Here is a 19,488-nt window from a genome sequence, read left to right on the forward strand (position 1 = left end):
TTGACCCCGCCGCCGAATCCATCACCGCATCCTTCCATCGTTTATACCACCTATAAATATATACACACCACTATTTATCTATGCTGCAAGCGGCTGTGTCAAATACCCCAGGAAAAGGAATCCTTGTATGCCAGTGCTACGACCAAAAGAGCCGCTTCAGCCGTATCCATGCGCAGTATCCGCTCAAGTTTGTGCCCACGACGGGGCACGCCGATCGACTTGCCGTCGTCTACATGCTCAGTTACGGCGGCGGCATCGTGAGCGGCGACACGTTTGACGTCTCTGTAACTGTCGAGCCGCGTGCGATCCTTTTGCTAATGACGCAGGGCAACACCAAAGTGTTCAAGGATCGTGCCGATCAGCAGCGATGGTTGGCAACCCGCACACTCAAAGACACCAGCAAAACCCCTCAGCACAGGCTGCCGTCATCGCTCCAAGTTATCAACGCTAAAGTCGCTGCATCGGGTGCGACGCTGCTTGTTATGCCTGATCCAGTGACTTCCTTCCGCAACTCGTCCTTCTCGTCACGGCAAACGTTTACACTCGCAGATGATACCTCACAGCTCGTTCTTCTTGATTGGTTCACGAGCGGCCGATTATCAAGAGGCGAAAGCTGGTCTTTCCAACACTATTCGAGCCGCATAGATGTCAAGCTCGGGCAGAAAATGGTGCTGCGAGACCACATGGTCCTAGACGATGATAACTTTGATCCGGATAACACGTCGTACGCTGCAAGGTTGCAGCCATACACTTGCTTTGCTACCCTCATTGTCGTATCCGCCCCAGGCGAGCCATTGTTTGAACAATCTATTAAGGCGATCCAGGCAAAGGCCGACAAGGAACGAATACTCTCGGCAGCTCGGCCGCGCCCGCTCTTGTGGTCCTCCAGCGTCTTCTTGAAGGGCCGTGGGATGTTGGTACGAGTGGCGGGCATGACTACAGAGCAAGTGCGTGATTTTTTAAAGTTGGAGTGTCTCGGCCAAGGTCTTTCTAGTCTCGTGGGCCAAGGCATGTTTTCGAAAATCCTCATGTAAAGCATATATGGGAAATTGGGTATCTTGAAGTGTTTATTTGTACACGAATAATTATTATTACTGTTGATTCTGCTTTCTGTTTTCTTTCACTCATCTGCCCATTTTCGGCGTCGTAAATAACTTGATACCAGTTAGCAAACAATGCCACAATTGTGTAATAAAGCAAACTTGTTTTTCTGTACCTTTTCGGTTGGGGTCGGCAAAGAATATGCAGGATATTAACAAAGGGATTCTTGGACATGTATGGGTTCGTCGGGTAATCTCTGGCACGCATGATGTGCGCTCTAAGTTGTTCGTGTGTAGATACACCGCGTATGATGAGCGAGCAGTGGTAAGTGGTTAAGCCGCCGACCATAATGAGCAACACAAAGCAAACAATGGCGAGACAGAAACTGACCGGAGCGCGGTCAAATGCTGTTCCAAATGATAGCGTGCCATCTTCGCTGCTCAGAACGACGTGCGTCACTGAGAATGCAATGACATAGATACAAAGCAGCGTTGACGTTGCGATACACACAAAGAACGATCGATAGTTGCGCCGTCCAATGCAGTTGTTTAGCCATATACAATGATGATCTTCGTTTTCTGCAGATCTCAGGTTAATTGATATATCCATATACCAGTTTGCAAATTTTTACTTGCCTACACAGTTATCACATTGGCGGCAATGGCTTGCTCTAGGTGGACGGTATATCCGGCAAGTCTCGCAGTACTTTAATGTCCATTTTCGATCTCTGATCTGGATCTCCTTGAGGTATGCTTGGTCCTCATCATTCTCATCGTCTAAACCTCGAGGGATGATCTACAAAAGAGAAAATATATTAGATATATCGCATATAAATTGATTGGATGTATATACAACTTACACCAGGATCGGTCCAGGATGTTTTGATCATTGATGCAAAAGCGAGACAAAACATGTATGCAAAGATGATCGGCACAGCCGGGTGGATATTGTACCAAAGGAACGGGCATGTGAAGATGCCGAAAAGAACACAGGGAGCAACCAGAAGAATAAATGTGATTGCAAACGCCCAGTATTCCCGGCTTGTCATGAGTCTGCCTCCACAAAAGAACCGGTTGCGTCCGGGGAATACTTGATAGTTGCGCACGTGTCCCGCCGCTGCTGTTGTAACCGGTGCGGGTAATGTGGTAGTATTATTATTATTAAAGGTATCTTCAGGTGAAGGCGGACTTGAAGGTGTTGCTGTTATTGTTGTTGTTGCCGTCGTTGCTGGTGCTGATGCTGCAGGTTTTGTCTCGATCGGCTTCGAGGATGCGGTTTTGAGATCGAAATTTTCAAATGACTCGTGATGTTCAAGTTGATGGGCGAAATGAATGATAGAGGAGTGCGGTTGCATCTCGTATAAACCAAAGGAAGGACGAATGGATGAAGCTGTAAAGGTTGTATGTGCGTCCTCGCCTGGCTCCAAGCCAGCTGACGACATAAGTTCTCTTGTGTGTATGGAGTTGTGTGACAAAGGGGAGGATAAAAAGAAGGAAAAAACAAAAGAGTGCCTACTCTTCTGCCCGCCCTAGGTGGTACAGACAACGTGCAAATTCGGATCGAAAACTATTTGTAGTCCCTGAAAAAGCAGTAGCGATCATCCCAGCATGCAGCAAAGAAGAATATCACATATACAGTCCTCCTTTTTGTTTGTTTGTTTGTGCTCAATATCTTTTCACAACGCAAATCATTTGTTTCATTCTAGTAATACTAATGATGCCAAAACAAACCATGTCAAGACAAATCAAATATGAAAAGCTAAGGAAAGAAAGAAGAAAAGAGAGAAGGGAAATCTATGCATATCGTATATCGCTTTGTAATTGAATAGGACAGAAATGAGGATAAAAGAAAACATGGATGAATGGCAAAAGCGTTCGTCAAAGAGTCGTTTTTGTTTAGAACCAACTGGTCTTTGTTTGGTACTGGAGAGGGACGTCTCTGGATGCATAGGACGAGCCATTGTTGAAAGGAGGATAGTTGTAACTGCAAAGGAGATTGGTCAGCTTAAACAGTCCAAGAAGAAAAATAAAAAGACCTGTATCTATACTTACTCGTTGCTACCATAGCCCCCACGAGGAGAGTAGGTGTCGTTCTGAGGGTACTTGCGGTAATCTCTGCCACCAAAGTTGCCACCACGACCACGACCGCCGCGACCGCGACCACCACCGAAGCTGCGAGTCTCGCGGGAGATGGTTTCCAAGAATGAAGGAACTTCCTGGTTGGCTTCCTTGAGAATATCGATAAGGTCGTTGACGACGTTCTTGTTTCCACGGTTGAAAAACGCTGTAGCGAGACCAGTGTTACCGGCACGACCTGTACGACCGATACGGTGGACATAGTCATCAATATCGTTGGGCAAATCGTACGAAATGACGTGGGAGACGTTGGCAATATCCAAACCACGCGCAGCAACGGCAGTGGCAACCATGATGGGAGTACGGCCGGTACGGAACGATTCGAGAGCACGCTCACGTTCACGCTGGCTGCGGTCACCGTGGATCGAAGTGGCAGGGAAGTTGTGGCCAATAAGGAAATCCGAAAGCATATCTGCCATACGCTTGGTCTCGACGAAAATCAAGGTCAAGCCAGCAACGTCGGTCGAGTGCAAAATATCCAAAAGGACGGAGCGCTTATCTTCATCCTCGACGTATTCGACCTTTTGAGTAATGTTTTCGGAGGTAGAACCGACACGGCCGACAGACAAGAAGACGTAGTCCTTCAAGAAATCGCGAGCGAGATATTGAATGTCACGGGGGAATGTAGCAGAAAACATGAGAGTAACACGGTCTTGAACGCCGGGCATGTCTTCTTTTTCTACAATCCGACGGATCTGGGGCTCGAAACCCATATCAAGCATACGATCGGCTTCATCCAAAACAAGGTACTTGATGTTAGCAAGGGAAATGCGAGCACGCTCAATCAAGTCAACGAGACGACCAGGGGTGGCAACCAAAAGGTCGCATCCACGCTCAATTTGACGGATTTGAGCACCAATGTCAGCACCACCGTACACGACAGCAGGGCGGACCCAGCTGCGGTACGCAAACTTCTTGGCTTCATCAAAGATTTGAGATACCAATTCACGGGTAGGAGCAAGGATCAAGACAGAGGGATAGGCCTTGCGAGAACGGTAGAAACGGTTGGGATCATCGCCAGCAGCGGGAGTCTCAACGGGTCCCTTGGCGAAGAGCTCAGAAAGGACGGGGAACAGGAAACCGCCAGTCTTACCAGAGCCTATCCAGATTTTGGGTCAATTTCCATTTTTGAATAAGCTTTTGAAAATTGTCACTTACCAGTCTGAGCACAGGCCATCAAATCTCTACCGGCACCAACAATGGGAATAGAGTACTTTTGAACAGGCGTAGGGGTTGTGTATCTAGCGAGTTCAATGTTGCTCAACAGATGAGCATCCAATGGAGGGCTTGCAAACTATTTAAAACAAGTTTGTGATCAGCCATATATTCTTTGCTGTTTCCCAACGCATTGTATTCTTTAACTTACAGTAGTGACAGCTTCAGGGCAATCTCTGCCGCTAGCTTCGACTGGAATGTCGTCGTACTTTTCAAAGTTGATACCGGTGTGCTGACGATCATGGTCTTCGGCAGTGCCAAAGAGTTCACGTTCAATGCGGGGGTTGCGGGTGCCAATGTGATGAACACCGTCCTTCCAGTAGCCACGAGTCTCATCACGACGCATGTAACCAGAATCATCACCACCGCGGCGGTTGCGGTATCCACCGCCTCCATAAGAGCCACGCTCGTAGAAAGAACCGCCGGGGCGACCGTAGTTGCCAGGTCCACGGCTAAAGTCGGAACGAGAGGAGCTCCAGCTAACAGAAAAATAATGGTAAGATGGGACGTCCAATTAAATTATCAGCATTGCAAGTCCTCCTCTTCTTACCTATCATTGCTGCGGCCACCACGCTCATTGTTCCACGCAGACCAGCCGGCGTTTGCGCCACCACCAGGGGCAGATTGACGGAAATTGCCATCTCTCTGAGGACGATTTCTCAAATGAGGAGGAACATACTTGTTGCTTCCGCTAGTAGTACTGTTATTCAACGAAGAATCCTTGATGCCCATTCCAGCTAGATGAAGCAAACAAACAAATGATTAGATCGCTGCAACGAGTACGATTAGCAAAGATCACGGCCTACCAAATCGCTGATCTAGGCTGCCAGAGTCATATCCATTGTTCATAATTCAGTTGTCAGTGAAAAAAGAGATTCTCCAAAAAAAAAGAGAAAGAAAAGGGAAGGTGCAATAGTTTCAAGCCAGGCAAGCCGTTTTCAATGTCCCAAAAATTTTTCTCCGCACCAAATGGTATTTTTTTACCACAAATACTTTGAATTTACAGGTAGCATATCCATTCCATCATCTCTACTGGTTCGACGATGCAGATAAGTAGTAAGTGCTCTGCGCCAGTGTAGCGAATCAATCGCATGGTCTGTGAATGTAAAGATCTTGTTTTCGGCGCCTTGCATCTCCGTTTCCTCCGCCATCTGGCTGAATTGTAGCACCAGACCGTATGTCCGGGAGAGGCACACATTCTCTTGATCGTCAAACGATGGTTTAGCCACTCGAATCAGGTTGAATAGGGGTACGATATCGATGGGATCCCTTTGTTCCTAAAACAGGTGTTGATTTCAGCTTCCCCATTGGATGGCCTCCTTGTTTTTTTGACACCCCGTTGGTGGTTTTTTACCTTGTACGAAAAGTTATACAGCACTAGTCTATCATCCTGCAACACCACCCAGAAACGCTCCCAGGTCTACAAGGACAGTTGTAGATATCATGTCAGCACTTTTCAAACCAGACGAGGAAGTTCGTTTTCATACCGGGAATCGAGTGTTGCGAACATAGATCGTCAAGAATCCGCCCGTCCTGCATTGAGTTATGGATGCCGTTAGAGCTTCCACACTGCAATCCAGCACGTTCTCTTCCTCCTCTTCAGAAAGGTTTGATAGTCCGGACATATATGTGTAATAGGTCCATGGTACCCGTTGGGCCGGCGAGGCCGGAGCCCGGCGTGTCGTAGCAGTATCAGTCGGTTGCACGTCCTCCAGGCTCGTTTCTACGGTTACGTCAATGACCCAGCCTTTCACGTTATTCGGATTTGCTAGCCGGTAGCGTCGTATCTCTCGTCGCCACGAAGATAGCTGAGGATTATCCGACGATGATAATCTGGCAATGCCAACAACGACGGGCGCAGCTGGCAAGAGTTTCTCTTGCGGACCGGCCATACCTCGCACGGCGCGCGCCATTGTCTTCATTATGCCTGGCTTGGGCTTGATAGCTACGACGAGCGCTAGTTCAAAGGGATCTTCTGCATCACTTGAGCTGGAATGAGCAATGCCACTGCTATCGCTTGTAATATACAACTAGTAATGGAAAATGATGGAAAAAAAGCTTACAAGATAATGGACTGGTTTGGAGGTGCCAAACATCGTGTCGTCTTTGTTCCAGCCATGGTGCCTCGCAGCAATGCTTTGCTGACATCGTTTACTCTGATATCCAGTTCATAATCATGCTCTGAAGCAAAAAAATTAGTCGTTACTTTCTACTAGAAAGATATGCATTATCATTTCACCTTTAGAAGATGCTAGGTTGGTGACTTGCAAAACTGTGAAATGTCATCGGTTTGGTCAAAAACCCTGTTTTCACTCAAAAACCGAATGAGTATATATATATACCTTTGCAGTGCATTGTCCGTCCAGAGAGTAGTTCCTTGGGCGATTGAGGCGAAGCTTTGAGAGGCGAGATATTGGGCCGGTGTTCCTGATCACAGTCAAAAGCAGTGCGTCCATCTGCTATCGTGCTAATATCATCATCGTCATCCTCTGTTTCTCCTCCCTCTTCCTTCTTATCCTCTTTTCCTTCTTCTATGTGTTCACTGATTATATCTTTTACTTTGCCTTGTGGTACTTGTTTTGTCTTGACTTGTTCCAATTCTTCTACGTCCTCTTCATCGCTGTCGTCCTCGGGTTCATCGTCATCTTCTGTATATTCTTCGTCACTGTTGCTACTGTTACTGCTACTGCTGCTGCTGGCGATAAAGTCTTCAGTAACAGGTGAACGGCGTGCTTGATATTTATGCAACATGCTACGCACGGATGTTGAAAGTACAGAGCGTAGGGGCAAGCTTCCAGGCGCTCGCCGGCGACCTGAGAGTTGATGGATAGGTCTTCCTAGCCAGGTCATTGCCTTTTTAAGCTGCAACTGGCCCTGACTAGTGATAGGATTGTGAGGCGAGGACGCAGAGCGTTGCATCCATGGCCGGAACATGAACGCCGCTCCTTGTCCAGATTTATCCCTTGTCACTGCTCGCTGCGGCGGTGTGATCGGTGCTGCGTCGCTGTCGTCATCATCTTCTTCTTCGCTGTCGTTACTGTTGTCTTGTTTCTTACTGCTTTCGCGCCTGCCACCACCATCAGCCAGATTTGGAACGCTGGCAAGTTCCTGGTGGGACAACGGAGAACGCACAGCTTTGGCAAAATACTGCAGCACACGCTGCTTCACCAGGGATGCTGGCGGTTGCTTTAGAGGTTTCTTTTCATCCACGGTGGGTGCGATGCGACGCTGGGAGTCATGGTGTGTAACCACACGCGTCAGCGATGTCTTCCAGTTTGCGGCTGAATACATCGCTGTTTGGAAAATGTAAAATGAAAGAGAGAGAGAAAGGGAAAGAGAGTAGAGTAAGATAAATATCACAGAAAGAAAGAAAGAAAGAAAGAAAAAGAGAGGAAGAGAAGAGTATACAGATGGGGAGACAACACAGCAAAACGCAGCAACATTTCTTGAAGAATTCCTTTCTTTTCCCTTTTGGTGGATCAAGACTTGCCAGTCTCTCGTGTGTGTGTGTGTGTTCGCGCTCTCTCTCTCTCTTTCTGTCCCATTTCGAAAGCAGCTAAAACCAAGAAACTCAACATTTTTGAAGGGGGGATACTGTCATAAATTTAGAAGATATGAAAGAAGAGCAGCAACAGCAAAGTGGGGCACTAGAGCAGCTAGAATGTTAGGAATAGTAAATAAAGGTGGGAACACTGCAGCATTGGAAGATGGAGAGGGGTGTAACTTTGGTTTATCATCAACTGGGTGTCTGGGTCGCCAGATGGTAGGATTTGACGGATCTAGAGGCACGCTTTCTGGAGAGGTCGTGAGGGGATCCGTATCCCCCGGTAGTCATTCAACTATTTCGTTATAGTCCGGATCGCATTCAATGCGTACTTCCTTTAAATACGCTGAAATATGCTTCACGCCATCCCACTATGTGATAGCCATTTTCGAGTGATCAGTGTGCTGGACTCTGTATGCATATATATTATTTGCATAACTCACATCGATGGGACCTTTGGCCCACTCTGCAGTGCCGTATTCAAAGCTGCCATCCCACAAGCCGACTTGGACGCGACTGTTAGAGAACAACGAAATATTTCCCTTTGCATGTGAGCATTTTTTGTCTATCTCTGAAGGCACGAGAAAACTCACGCTGGATGCGATGGATACTTGCAAACACCATCTTTGCATGTCTTCTTTTTCTCTTGGATCCGAACTTGTTTGTCGTCAATGTACCACACAATACGTTCCGGAGTCCTGCAAGCATTTATCTTTGCATGAATTTTCCTCCATATACATTAGCATCCAACCTCTACATATTTACCAGTGGATTGTGTATGTATGGAATTCATCGTAGACGGAACCTCCTGGAACCTGGTGGGATGCTCCGTTTACAGTGTACTCTGGACGTTCTCCCCAGAAGAAATTGGTCCTAGAAGCACGCGTTGTAAGTATCATGCATGTAGATCTCTTTCTTCCACTGGGTGTCTGTGCACTTACTGAGCAGTGTGTGGCGCTCCTACCCAAAGTCCCCGCACAATATGTTAACGTAAGTTTTGGGATGAAGCGTATACGAGCAATAATCCTTACCCCCTGTAAACTCAAAATCGATCTCGTCGCGGTTGTCAGCTATCAGGATAAACGCGGTGACAGCTCCTCCTTTGGGTGCTGCTTTGGCTACAGCTGTAAATTTGCCATAGTGCATGTATGTAGTCGAGTTGAACGTCGGACCAACACCAGCATCGCTGTTGTAGGGTAGCTCTGCAAACATATCACGAATTATTTAAATAATCCACCAAGAAAAAGCAAGGTATTTATACCCGTTTCCTTGTCGATGAGACGTTCAACGGGCTTTTCAGGCTTCAAAAGCCTCATTTCCAATCCGTCACTTGTCAGTTCAAACGTTCCCTTTGGGCTGCCGTAAGCTTTCCATCCGTCTGTGTTCTCGGAGAAGACGGTGTGTGTGTTGCGGCATGTCATTTTCTTCTCCTCGTCATCTTCCCGCTTTACGGTTGCAGCTAGGGAGGATGGACAAGCCAGGAGCGCGGCCAGGTAGAGCACAATAATTGCAGAAAATGGTCTCATTACGTTCGAATAGGGAAGAGCAGGGAAAGGGAAACAAGATAGAGAAAGTAATAAAAAAGAGGGAAAGTGTAATAATCGTATAAGAGCAAAAGCGACGAGTTGTTGTAGATTCCTCGTGCAGGCCAAGGACGATCGCCTCACATTATTAATAGATTTAAAAAAGAAAAAGACGGAGGCGACCTCATTTTTGCCTAAAATATCTTCAATGGCGCTTCTCCTCATGCATGCCACGTTGAGGAAAAACGGTGTACGAGTGTGTGAGTGAGAGAGACAAGGAGAGTGTGTTATTTTTATTTCTTGATATTATTCGTGCATGGCTGCTGTTTCGTGAGCGTGTATATATCTGCAAATGACCAATGGTTCTAGACAACATCAATAACAAATGTCGATTGAGTTCTCCTCCTCCTTGAACGCGTTGCTGCAGCTGCAGCTGCTTCGTTATTTACCTATTTCATTTATTCTTCGTCCTGGGCGGGCTCAGGAACAGCAAAGTGCGATCCGAGCACGGGCAACTTGCTCAAGATATCCTTCTTGACCAAGGGAACGTCAGAGCCGAGAAGAGCAAGGGCAGTACCAGCCGCGGCACCCCAAATGGCGAGGCTAGGAGCACTTTTGTTGCACGCCGAAATTGTCTGTGAGCGGGACCAGCGCTTCTTCTCTCCTTGCCTTCCCGGAACACAAATAAACTTACGTGCGCAAGAATTTTTCAGGAGTAATGAAGCCGAGGTGGGGAGTAGCGACGATCTTGGAAACGGGCATCGTTATTTCTGGGTCAAAGGAGGAAGGGAAAATCTATACAATAATCTTATACACCGCCCCGGCAAACAACCCGCAAGCCGTGACTGAACTTTCCTATTTCGTCGACTTCCGTCATAGGTCTACAATGTCCATATAAACCTTGCGAGAGACAGAGAGGATAAATAAATGTATGTAATAAAACACATCCAAACCGTAAATCGCTCTTTGTTATAGTCATGCGTCCATAAATAGTATGCATCTACTATATGTCTAACATCATTCCTGCTTATCGAGACCGCTTCGAATTATTGACTACAGGGATCTAATTATAATAGAACGTTAATGGCTGCTATGTAAGTTTAATCACTTTGCTTCTCGGTAAGAAATACTGCGCAGCATCATACAGTAGAAGACTGTATTAAATGAAAAAGTCTGATATTTTGGTATCTCAACTGTATGGGAAAGTCTACGGGCAGCGTCTCAGAGTACAGCCGCTTCGAATGAGTCGCGTGGCTTCTAACTGAAAATAATGTCTTCGTGTTGATAACCGTACAAGTGATGAAATTTACATGTAAATCTTTTTTTGCAATCAATTGAACTCAAATTAGTTTTCTTGGCCAGGAAACTGAATTTTCCTAAATGTCGTATCCGCCAGTGATAATAACTAGACAGGTTGATGAAGCAGCTCCTGGATCCCGCGAGTGCGCCGTATTTTACCCCAGTCAATGGGACAACAAAAAGACCACATATCAAAGATATTATTCAACAAATGGCATAGATGTAGGTACTTCGACAGAATTCTATCATATATCACAGCTCGGCGTCAATCACGATATCATTATGACCCAATGATAGACTACACTCCTTAATCCTGTCCAAGATTCCTGATCCTGCCTGCCCACTCTGCGGTGAATACGAATCTCAATATGATTTCCTACGGAGCTGCGGACCTAAATTGACAGTTTGGATGTTTATCCGTGGCCTATGATGCTTGTAAATCCACTGCCTCGCCGCCGAAGATCCTTCGTCTGGACGCGCCCCAATTCCGATTGCGCATCAACAGTGAACTGTCCGAATTAAATATTTATCACCTACATGCCTGCCTCGTCCTCGCCCTTTGGTACGCCCATTGGCAATTTGTCTTTGATGACAGGCCTTTCTACCCGAAACTTGTGGCCGAGAAAGCCATAGCGCATATTGACAGATTAGCTCGAGAAACTTATCCTGAAATCTCTATAGACATTTTTGCCATTCTTGTTTTGTCCTTTAATAGAACCGGTGCTGACTTCTTGTTGCACCTTAATAGGCATCATACAAAAAGAAGAATACGCCTGGGACCCAAAATGCGCATTGTTCTGTATTATTATTGATTACCGTGCCTATCAAGTGAGCAAAACGAAATTACAGTGCGATTAGTACGAATGCGGGGATTCTATTATCCGCTAGTTCTCGCTTACTTAACTGGAAACGCCAGATTAAGAAGTCAACGACCTAGGCTAATGCTATTTAACTGACATTTGAATATGGAAATCAAAATATTTGCAGTAAGCCCGTCATCCGTAATAGATACAGATATGATATGCGCGAAGCTGTGGTAATTGGTGAGACAGATCCGCGAAAAACTTCGATCCTGTTCTACATGCAGTGTGCGGAGAAATCGTTAGAGCGTCAAGAAAAGGCAAGGTCCGAGACTTGGAACTCTTGCTTCACACGCATATAGTACACACAGCCGCCATGTCCAGTGAATTGCCCTTCAAGATCTACTCCTTTGAGCCCCAAGGTCCTGCCAAGAAGCTCGACGGTGCTGCTATTATTGTAAGTAGTGCTTTGTACCCGTTTCAAAATAAAAAAGAAGCGCGGCCCGTTTTGACATCCGCGCTCGCGATAAACAGGTTCTGCAGGAATGGTGGGGTATCAATGACACCATCAAGAACCACGGCCAGAGAATCGCTAACAACACTGGTGCACACACCTTTATTCCTGACTTGTACAAGGGCAAGATCGGTTTGACCGCTGAGGTGCGCGTGGTTGCTATGTATTTCGATTCACGACAATGCACGCAGACTAAAACCATTGTATCTAGGAAGCTAGCCACTTGATGTCCAACTTGGACTGGCAGGTAGCTGCCAAGGAAATGAAGCAACTTGCTGAACATTTGCGCAAGCAGGGATACAGGCAAGCTATCTCTATTTTCTTTTTTTCTTTTTCTAGTTGGCTGTTTTTGATGATGCTAATACTTTGGATGCAGCAAGCTCGGTGCTATTGGATTCTGCATGGGCGGTGCACTCTCTCTGGTACTTGCTACTGTTCTCGCTGATACAGAACAGCCATTGCAAGCTGCTGTCACGTGCTACGGTACTCCATCGGCTGACGCGTTCGACGTGACAAAGATCACCAATGCAACCGCTGTGCAAGGCCACTTTGGTGGCAAGGATAGCATGGCAGGCTTCAGTGATCCTGCTGCTGGTATGTTTTTGTGCCCTTATCTATGTGCTTTTAAGCGAACGAGGTTGTCGTTAACTAAAAGTCTATGTTAGCCGATGCATTGGAAGCCAAGCTCAAGAATGCCTCGGATGTGACCATCTATCGCTACCCCGAGCAGGGACATGCTTTCCTCAACGACGACGACTGGTCGATCGAAAAGCGCAAGGAACTCGGTTTCGTCGACAAGTCCATTGAGCCCGTGTCCGCTGAGCAGGCCGTTCGCGACACTGCTTGGAACCGTATCTACTCGTTCTTTATCAAGCATCTTGGTTGCAACGCCTCTTTGTAAAATTATTTGTAAAAAATGTTTATGGAATGTGTGAATAAAAAAGATGGTTTCCATCCATTCTTTGATGCTTTTTCTCTGTCACCAGGAGGAGGAGCAGGAAGGCCGCTCGCAATTGTAATGACGTCGAAGGTTTCTGAGCCCGATTGGCCCTTGAATCAAAACAGATTTGCCACGCGCAATTTTTTTTACGCTCTCTCTGCATTCAGCTCTTGAAACCATGTCTGACGTCGAGGAAACCAATGTCAAGTTGACCACCGGTACGTTTGGTATATCTCGTCTCTAACAACGCAACCTTGCACTGACATTCGCTTTTCCTTGTATAGCCGGTTTTGATGCCCGGTAAGCAATTTACGGCACTTGTAAACCGAATCTATCACGCCACAATTTGTTTAACCATCACCTTGTTAACCTTGCAGCTTCCCCAACACCAACCAAACCAAGCAGTACGTTATCTGAATTATATTGTTTGTGAATGCATGGAGGAAGGTTACTAAGGTGGGATATTTGGACAATAGCTGCTGGCAAAACTACGTCGACTACTACAAGTGCGTCAATGCCCGTGGTGAGGAATTTGAACCCTGCAAGCAATTCTATCGCGCTTTCCACAGCTTGTGCCCCAACGGCTGGGTAGGTTCATGAACAGGTTCAAACTAGGCACCGCACATATACCAACCTATCCACTTGAATGATATAGATTGAAAAGTGGGATGCTCAGCGCGAAGAAGGCACCAACCCCTCCAACTTTGAAGTTTAGACTCATGACAACAATCATCAAGTAAAAGAATCTGGTTTTTGCTTGTTCACACACATACGTCCATAATATAAGCACCAGTGTTTTCCCGCACGTTTACGCCTTTCCACTTATCTTGTTCCATCATTTTCTTTTTGTCTCGTGGATATCGACTGAGGAGAGAGATGGCAGCGAAAAAAATGGAGTGAAATGATGAGAGAGCGACGCAAGTCACAATAACAATGGCAGCAGTAAAATGAACTCGGTTGTAATTTGGACGAGGCCCATTTAAATATTCTTCTTTCTGTGGAACCTTGCGAACTTGTCCTTTTTACTTACTTTACCTAACACCTTTACAACTCTGCTGCATGACATCGGGTAGTTTTGGATTTAAAAGGCACTTGAATACAGTGCGACCCGCGCCTATCAACACCTCCTTGGGATCCATTGGTTCTCCTGCTTCTTCTATCAAACATCTGATTCCGTCCCTTTCCACTTTTAATTTCCCTCTTCAGACGTGCGCTTCAGAGCAGCAGCAACAACAGGAACAATCATCACAGGAAGAAAAAGAGAAAGAAGTGCAAAAGGTTGCATTGGATCCACCGGTATTTGACTGCAACGACGGGATAGTGCTTGAAGACGAGAATGCAAATCCAGCCATCCGGCCCACAGCCATCCTTACAGAGCGACTGGAAGCCTGGTATTTGCTAATGAAGCGACTTTGCGAGCACCTAGCGCACTTAGCAACCGTGGAAAATCAAGTCGCAAAAGCATACGAGAAAATTCAGGGCATTCTTGTTGCGTCTCGCTCGTCCGACGGCGGCGGCAGCGGTGGAGATAACAACAGCAGCCTTGACGACGACGATGGCGAAGTGTACAAAGTGCTCCTATCCAAACATTTCGCGTACACGGAGGGTATCCGCCGCGTATGTGAGTCGTGGCAAGCTCATCACCGTGCACGTGCAAGCGAGCACGCCGCGTTCGTTACATTTCTCAAGACACAGGCATTGCCCGTTTTGGTGACCATCAAGCATGAGCTCAAGGATATGATCCGATCGATACAAAAGGATGACCGATTAAAAGTATCGACACTCGCCAAGATGCGCCGCGAAGCCAAGCGACGGCTGGAGAAACTGGATCGCCAGATTGCGTACTTTGAACAGCATAGTGGGTACGGAAAACTGGACCCGTGGTTGATCAATGCAGGCAAGTGTAGGTTATTTTGATTTGGAAGGGGGTCCTAGTGAAAAATATGCATGCAAGTGGGAACAATACGTGAGAGAATCTGAGCCAACTCATTGTATATACAGGAGTCGTGTATCAAATGGTCAAAGTTTATCAGCATACCAATAAGATGCAGGAAGCCGTGCTGCGGCTGCAAAACGAAGTGCTTATTATGGAACAGCGCATCTTGCATGATATGAAGCAATTATCTGTAGAGCGCTGGGCTCCCGAAGTGCAACAAGCTATCGATCAGTTAAAGACTGATGGGGACTGGCACGATTTTGTGGAAAGGTTCCGCAGCCAGCTGATCCCAGAAGACGCACCATACCGGCATCCCGATCGCCTGCAGTATCCAAACCACGCTCATCCGCTACTGCAACCCGTTTTCGCAGCTCGCATGGAACGTAACTCGTCCGTGCTGCATCGATGGCGTGAACACATTTATGTTCTCACTCCTGGCAAGTATATTTTACCTAGGCAGTGTCATCTTGTCGTTGGGTGGATTTACTCATTTTTGTAGCTGGTTTCCTTCACGAGTACAAGTCCAGTAAAAACTATCCGCATCGGCCGGATACGACGCTGTTTGTTCCACACTACAACGTATCCACCCTATCCACGAATTTGCATCACAACTTGGTATTCCAGCTCCAGCCTCAGGATAAGCACAACATGTCCCACTCAACCTTGCTTTCTCCATCCTCTTCTACCACCCTCTCTACCGCATCGTACATATCCGTTGAACCAGCCAAGGGACACCGGAGCACATTGACATATCGTGCCAAATCCGCCCCAGATATGCAGGCCTGGCTCGAGCACCTTACAGAGATATCATACAGATATAGGCCCTCCGTCACATACAATGCTCCACCCTATTGGCAACCGACCAACGCTGTTAACCCGGATATTTACGTCGAATCATCTTCTCCTCCTCTACCTCCAGAAACCCAACAGGTCCAATCATCAGCAGCTGCAGAAACCGAAGCAGCAGACAAAGTGCAAGAAACAGCAACAGCAGAGGAAAAGAAGGAAGAAGAAGCAGAGTTGCAAGCAGAATTCACGATATTGACAGGTGTCGTGCTGCCGCCTGAATTTGATTCAAATCAAGCTGATGAGACTAGCTGAGCCGTCCAGAATATCCACGCTGCATCCAATATCGCCTACTCGAAACTGATGTAACGATATAGCGTTCCACACCGTCACCATGTCACTGTTATTGTTTGTTGTTGTTGAATAAATAAAAAGAAAGAAAAAATATCGATTCTTTTTCTCGTGCTTTTTACCTCTGAGCAACACGAATGTATCCAGTGTTACTTGACTGGTCCCAACTGAGAACGTCAACGACGATCGACATGCCAGAAATACCAAAAGTCGACTGCAAAGCTTGCTGAATGCTCATGCGGAACGTCACTTCTGTAATGTTTGGCTTTTGATCCGCGTCTTCCTCTTCTTCCTCACACCAACTAAATGCAGACATGGAAAATGGTTAGAGGTGGGTGTATTATAAGACATTGCTGCTGCATTACACTTTAAGTTTCATATAATACCACTGACTCAGTGGCATGCGCTTTATTCGCCATGGTTTGGCGGCGCTTTGCATGAGGAGAGAGTTTGGTTGCTGAAAAGGAAGCAAAAATGTCTGTAAAGCCGCAGCGTTTATGCCCAAATCACCCGCTCTTTTCTTTTATGGCGATCTGGCTCGATAATGTCTTGGGTGGAAAGTCGAAGGCTCAGGTTCACAATTCTAGTAACACTTCCATTATCTATCATATGAAAAGGATTGTATTTTCACTTTGATCTGTACTATGGTAAAAGAGTATGTGATGATATTGGTTTTTAAGATTACGACCTATGTCTGGCATCTGTGGCAAAGTGAGGACTTTTGGGTATCGTCGGTTCGATGGGAAGGTATGGCGGTTTTAAGATCTAACGTTTGATTTAATAACGTCAAACAAAACCGATGTCTAGGAGAGAAAACCCTTGTACTTACGCGAGAAGTGCGTCGATTAGATTCAAGATCAATAGACTGTTGTAGCTTTTTTATCCGTTCAGCAATGGATGGTCTGCTGCCGTCCTGTTCGACCAAGCCATAGTTTTCGTCGTCCTGAAAACAATTTTATAAATCAGCAAGCAGTCCAGGTTTTGCTATTCCGGTATATTTACATGTCGACTTTTCTTAAGCTTATCATCCTCGCGTCCTTCGTTTCGTTCGCCAGAGTGCATTCGCTTCTTTGGCACCCAGTGGTTTTCCCGATAGCCTAACGAATGCGTCTCGGGGACCCGGACGAACCACATCTTGCTGCGTTGCTTGGATTCTTCGATAATACGCTTTGCTCGCTGGATCCGTTCATCTATAGAGTCTTTGCTTATCACCACAGCCCGAGGAGGGTCGTTTCGAGTTAAACCGCCCATATTTTTTGTAAGCTGCGATTCAGTAGGGCGTATGGCCGATGTTTTCGCGACCACCTGTAACTGCCGTTTAATCTCTTGCATCTTTTCAAACAATCCATCAAAATCGGTGGGTCTCATTAAGACGTCGTTGTCGTCAAAACCACTGGTAGCCTGTGCAGTTCTTTGAATTGAAAAAATTGTGTTTGAAAACTCGGTTTGAGGTTTAGATGACCTTCTCACATCATTCGCAGATTTGATCGTATTTTCAGTAGCCGTCGTACGTTGAGTCTGATGTGACGAAGAGGTTAACGTTGATTCTCGACGTTGCATCTTTTGGGTATCATTGACTGATAAACGACGATACTCTGCTGAAGTGTCCAGTTCTTTAGGTCGAGATGGGAGCGAGAATGCATTGCTGTCTTGCGTGTCTTCCCGATCTCCACTCGTTCGATTAGATTCAATTGTATGCGCTTCAATGTCGGTATGATGCGTTCGATGTGATATCGAGGATAACGTTGACTTTCGACGTATCGACTGTGTAGTACTACTGTTGACTGATAATCGATTCTGCTGCAACGACATATCTGACTTCGCAGTAGGCTGTGTAAGTGAAGACCTACTGCTTCTTCGTGTGATATCTCGGTCGCTAATTTTGCGCGTAGATTCGATGCGTGCAGGCAACTGAACCATCTCTTGTTGTTGCGGCGGTACCCACGGAGACGGTGAAGGAACGTCGGAAACATCCTTTTCATTTTGAGATTGCTCAGTTTCAAGGTCGAACTCCGTGTCTTTGTCTGCATGTGTGTTTGCAGCAGCGCCCTTTTCCAAGTCGTTATTCGTGTCAGTTACGGTGTCGTTATCAACAGTGGTGGTGTTGATCGAGTTAGAGGTATTATGTTGCGTCTCCTCATCTTTCCGTTTATGCAATTCCAAGTCTTTCAAGGCCTCATCGATACTCCGTTTCGACATTTGAGGTGGTTTGTGTGTATCAACTTGCTTGACAGATAATATTGAACGATTCGTCAAATCGCCATCCGATGATACACTTCCTCGTTGCGTTCCCTTGAAAGATTCCAGCTTTGAAGATGGTTCCTTTCTTTCATGTACCGATTCTCGAGAGTTATTAGCGTTATCGAGCCTTCGGCTCTCCAACTCCAATGCAATATTTCTTCTGACCCTCTGCGACGTCGTTGTTGATGATGATGGCCGTATAGGTACACTTTTCCTCTCTACACCTTTTCCTTTACTTTGCGTGGATTCCTCTGATGCATCGTTGGGTGCAATCGATTTTCGAAGCGCAGAAGAAATGTTTGTCAACCGACGGAATGCATCCTTTTGTTTGTCCTCGTTTTTCTCTTTCAGAACGTCGCTGTGGGGATTTCGTTGACTTTTCGATGCAGATGACGACGAAGAAGAAGAAACTATCGGCGAAACTTGCTTGGCTGCTGACGATGCTGTTTGCGCCGCTGCCAAAGCGCTGAAAATATCTCTTCTCTTCGGATGGTTGCTGTGACTTTCGCCCTTGATTGTCGGACGGTGCTGCTGCAGCCGGGAGGCAAAGGAGTTGGTTTCACGTCTTCCGTCGCCATCGCGCCGAATCGTCGAAGAAGACTCTGCTGCGGCGCCTCCTGCTCGTATAGTCCTCCTGTTGCTGTCGCGACTTTGGCTGGAACTGCAGGCGGAAGCAACCGGAGACCCATGCGAGGCTAACAAGCACCGAAAGAATTAGAAACAATCAGGTACACACTTTAGCAACCGAGCCATACCAAACCAATTGTCGACTGCGTCCGAATCTTGATCAGGTCTAGTCAAATCCCAGTATTTTGGCGCGTCGAATTCCCATTTGTCTTTATCGTCTGCACGGTTCATTCAAAGCAAGTAGTAAAAATGGAAAAGGATTGATCCTGTGTCACACAAGCAGCTGTGTCGAATTCGGGCGACGGAATGCCTTACAACATGCGTGTCAGTTTTGCGCGTCAAGGGTAGTTCAGGAAAAAATCGTGACCAACAGCATTATGCTGGATTGTGCTGGATCAAATTGCCTCGTGAATTATTCGCCTTCGTTTGCTAGCTCTACCAAAAATATCCATACTAAAATACATAGCATCTTTGTATTCATTAAGATAAAAAATGCATTCTTATTTCATATTTGATTATTTTCATAAACTATTTGT

At 46.4% G+C, this 19,488-nt stretch overlaps 11 protein-coding genes across 11 annotated transcripts; 4 read left to right on the forward strand and 7 right to left on the reverse strand.

The window, feature by feature from the left end:
- Positions 1 to 80: 80 nt before the first annotated feature.
- VTP01DRAFT_10183 (uncharacterized protein) lies at positions 81 to 1,034 on the forward strand (the record flags this gene model as incomplete). Its single annotated transcript, XM_069378517.1, has 1 exon — positions 81 to 1,034. One exon carries the CDS (start codon positions 81 to 83, stop codon positions 1,032 to 1,034), a length of 954 nt encoding a protein of 317 aa, XP_069239608.1.
- An 86-nt stretch (positions 1,035 to 1,120) lies between these two features.
- VTP01DRAFT_10184 (uncharacterized protein) lies at positions 1,121 to 2,482 on the reverse strand (the record flags this gene model as incomplete). Its single annotated transcript, XM_069378518.1, has 4 exons — positions 1,121 to 1,154; positions 1,217 to 1,619; positions 1,677 to 1,836; positions 1,901 to 2,482. 4 exons carry the CDS (start codon positions 2,480 to 2,482, stop codon positions 1,121 to 1,123), a joined length of 1,179 nt encoding a protein of 392 aa, XP_069239609.1.
- A 454-nt stretch (positions 2,483 to 2,936) lies between these two features.
- VTP01DRAFT_10185 (uncharacterized protein) lies at positions 2,937 to 5,240 on the reverse strand (the record flags this gene model as incomplete). Its single annotated transcript, XM_069378519.1, has 6 exons — positions 2,937 to 3,024; positions 3,093 to 4,275; positions 4,335 to 4,470; positions 4,543 to 4,870; positions 4,942 to 5,128; positions 5,198 to 5,240. The coding sequence occupies 6 exons, from the start codon at positions 5,238 to 5,240 to the stop codon at positions 2,937 to 2,939; spliced, it is 1,965 nt and encodes a 654-aa protein (XP_069239610.1).
- A 131-nt stretch (positions 5,241 to 5,371) lies between these two features.
- On the reverse strand, positions 5,372 to 7,682 carry VTP01DRAFT_10186 (uncharacterized protein; the record flags this gene model as incomplete). The annotated part of the gene is made up of 6 exons (XM_069378520.1): positions 5,372 to 5,668; positions 5,746 to 5,811; positions 5,879 to 6,374; positions 6,455 to 6,572; positions 6,631 to 6,663; positions 6,734 to 7,682. The coding sequence occupies 6 exons, from the start codon at positions 7,680 to 7,682 to the stop codon at positions 5,372 to 5,374; spliced, it is 1,959 nt and encodes a 652-aa protein (XP_069239611.1).
- A 540-nt stretch (positions 7,683 to 8,222) lies between these two features.
- On the reverse strand, positions 8,223 to 9,461 carry VTP01DRAFT_10187 (uncharacterized protein; the record flags this gene model as incomplete). Its single annotated transcript, XM_069378521.1, has 7 exons — positions 8,223 to 8,306; positions 8,379 to 8,451; positions 8,529 to 8,633; positions 8,701 to 8,808; positions 8,877 to 8,895; positions 8,967 to 9,137; positions 9,197 to 9,461. 7 exons carry the CDS (start codon positions 9,459 to 9,461, stop codon positions 8,223 to 8,225), a joined length of 825 nt encoding a protein of 274 aa, XP_069239612.1.
- A 455-nt stretch (positions 9,462 to 9,916) lies between these two features.
- Positions 9,917 to 10,220, reverse strand: VTP01DRAFT_10188 (uncharacterized protein; the record flags this gene model as incomplete). Its single annotated transcript, XM_069378522.1, has 2 exons — positions 9,917 to 10,070; positions 10,153 to 10,220. 2 exons carry the CDS (start codon positions 10,218 to 10,220, stop codon positions 9,917 to 9,919), a joined length of 222 nt encoding a protein of 73 aa, XP_069239613.1.
- A 1,713-nt stretch (positions 10,221 to 11,933) lies between these two features.
- VTP01DRAFT_10189 (uncharacterized protein) lies at positions 11,934 to 12,972 on the forward strand (the record flags this gene model as incomplete). The annotated part of the gene is made up of 5 exons (XM_069378523.1): positions 11,934 to 12,014; positions 12,092 to 12,217; positions 12,283 to 12,374; positions 12,448 to 12,665; positions 12,737 to 12,972. The coding sequence occupies 5 exons, from the start codon at positions 11,934 to 11,936 to the stop codon at positions 12,970 to 12,972; spliced, it is 753 nt and encodes a 250-aa protein (XP_069239614.1).
- Positions 12,973 to 13,189: 217 nt separating this feature from the next.
- On the forward strand, positions 13,190 to 13,726 carry VTP01DRAFT_10190 (uncharacterized protein; the record flags this gene model as incomplete). The annotated part of the gene is made up of 5 exons (XM_069378525.1): positions 13,190 to 13,229; positions 13,296 to 13,311; positions 13,389 to 13,415; positions 13,488 to 13,599; positions 13,667 to 13,726. 5 exons carry the CDS (start codon positions 13,190 to 13,192, stop codon positions 13,724 to 13,726), a joined length of 255 nt encoding a protein of 84 aa, XP_069239615.1.
- A 344-nt stretch (positions 13,727 to 14,070) lies between these two features.
- On the forward strand, positions 14,071 to 16,048 carry VTP01DRAFT_10191 (uncharacterized protein; the record flags this gene model as incomplete). Its single annotated transcript, XM_069378526.1, has 3 exons — positions 14,071 to 14,869; positions 15,013 to 15,388; positions 15,475 to 16,048. The coding sequence occupies 3 exons, from the start codon at positions 14,071 to 14,073 to the stop codon at positions 16,046 to 16,048; spliced, it is 1,749 nt and encodes a 582-aa protein (XP_069239616.1).
- Positions 16,049 to 16,083: 35 nt separating this feature from the next.
- Positions 16,084 to 16,400, reverse strand: VTP01DRAFT_10192 (uncharacterized protein; the record flags this gene model as incomplete). The annotated part of the gene is made up of 2 exons (XM_069378527.1): positions 16,084 to 16,093; positions 16,207 to 16,400. The coding sequence occupies 2 exons, from the start codon at positions 16,398 to 16,400 to the stop codon at positions 16,084 to 16,086; spliced, it is 204 nt and encodes a 67-aa protein (XP_069239617.1).
- Positions 16,401 to 16,765: 365 nt separating this feature from the next.
- VTP01DRAFT_10193 (uncharacterized protein) lies at positions 16,766 to 19,183 on the reverse strand (the record flags this gene model as incomplete). Its single annotated transcript, XM_069378528.1, has 4 exons — positions 16,766 to 16,849; positions 16,914 to 17,027; positions 17,087 to 19,020; positions 19,081 to 19,183. 4 exons carry the CDS (start codon positions 19,181 to 19,183, stop codon positions 16,766 to 16,768), a joined length of 2,235 nt encoding a protein of 744 aa, XP_069239618.1.
- Between the last annotated feature and the right edge of the window lie 305 nt (positions 19,184 to 19,488).

This window comes from Rhizomucor pusillus (assembly GCF_041956525.1).
Source record: "Rhizomucor pusillus strain CBS 183.67 unplaced genomic scaffold VTP01scaffold_8, whole genome shotgun sequence".
Taxonomy (NCBI): Eukaryota; Fungi; Mucoromycota; class Mucoromycetes; order Mucorales; family Lichtheimiaceae; genus Rhizomucor; species Rhizomucor pusillus.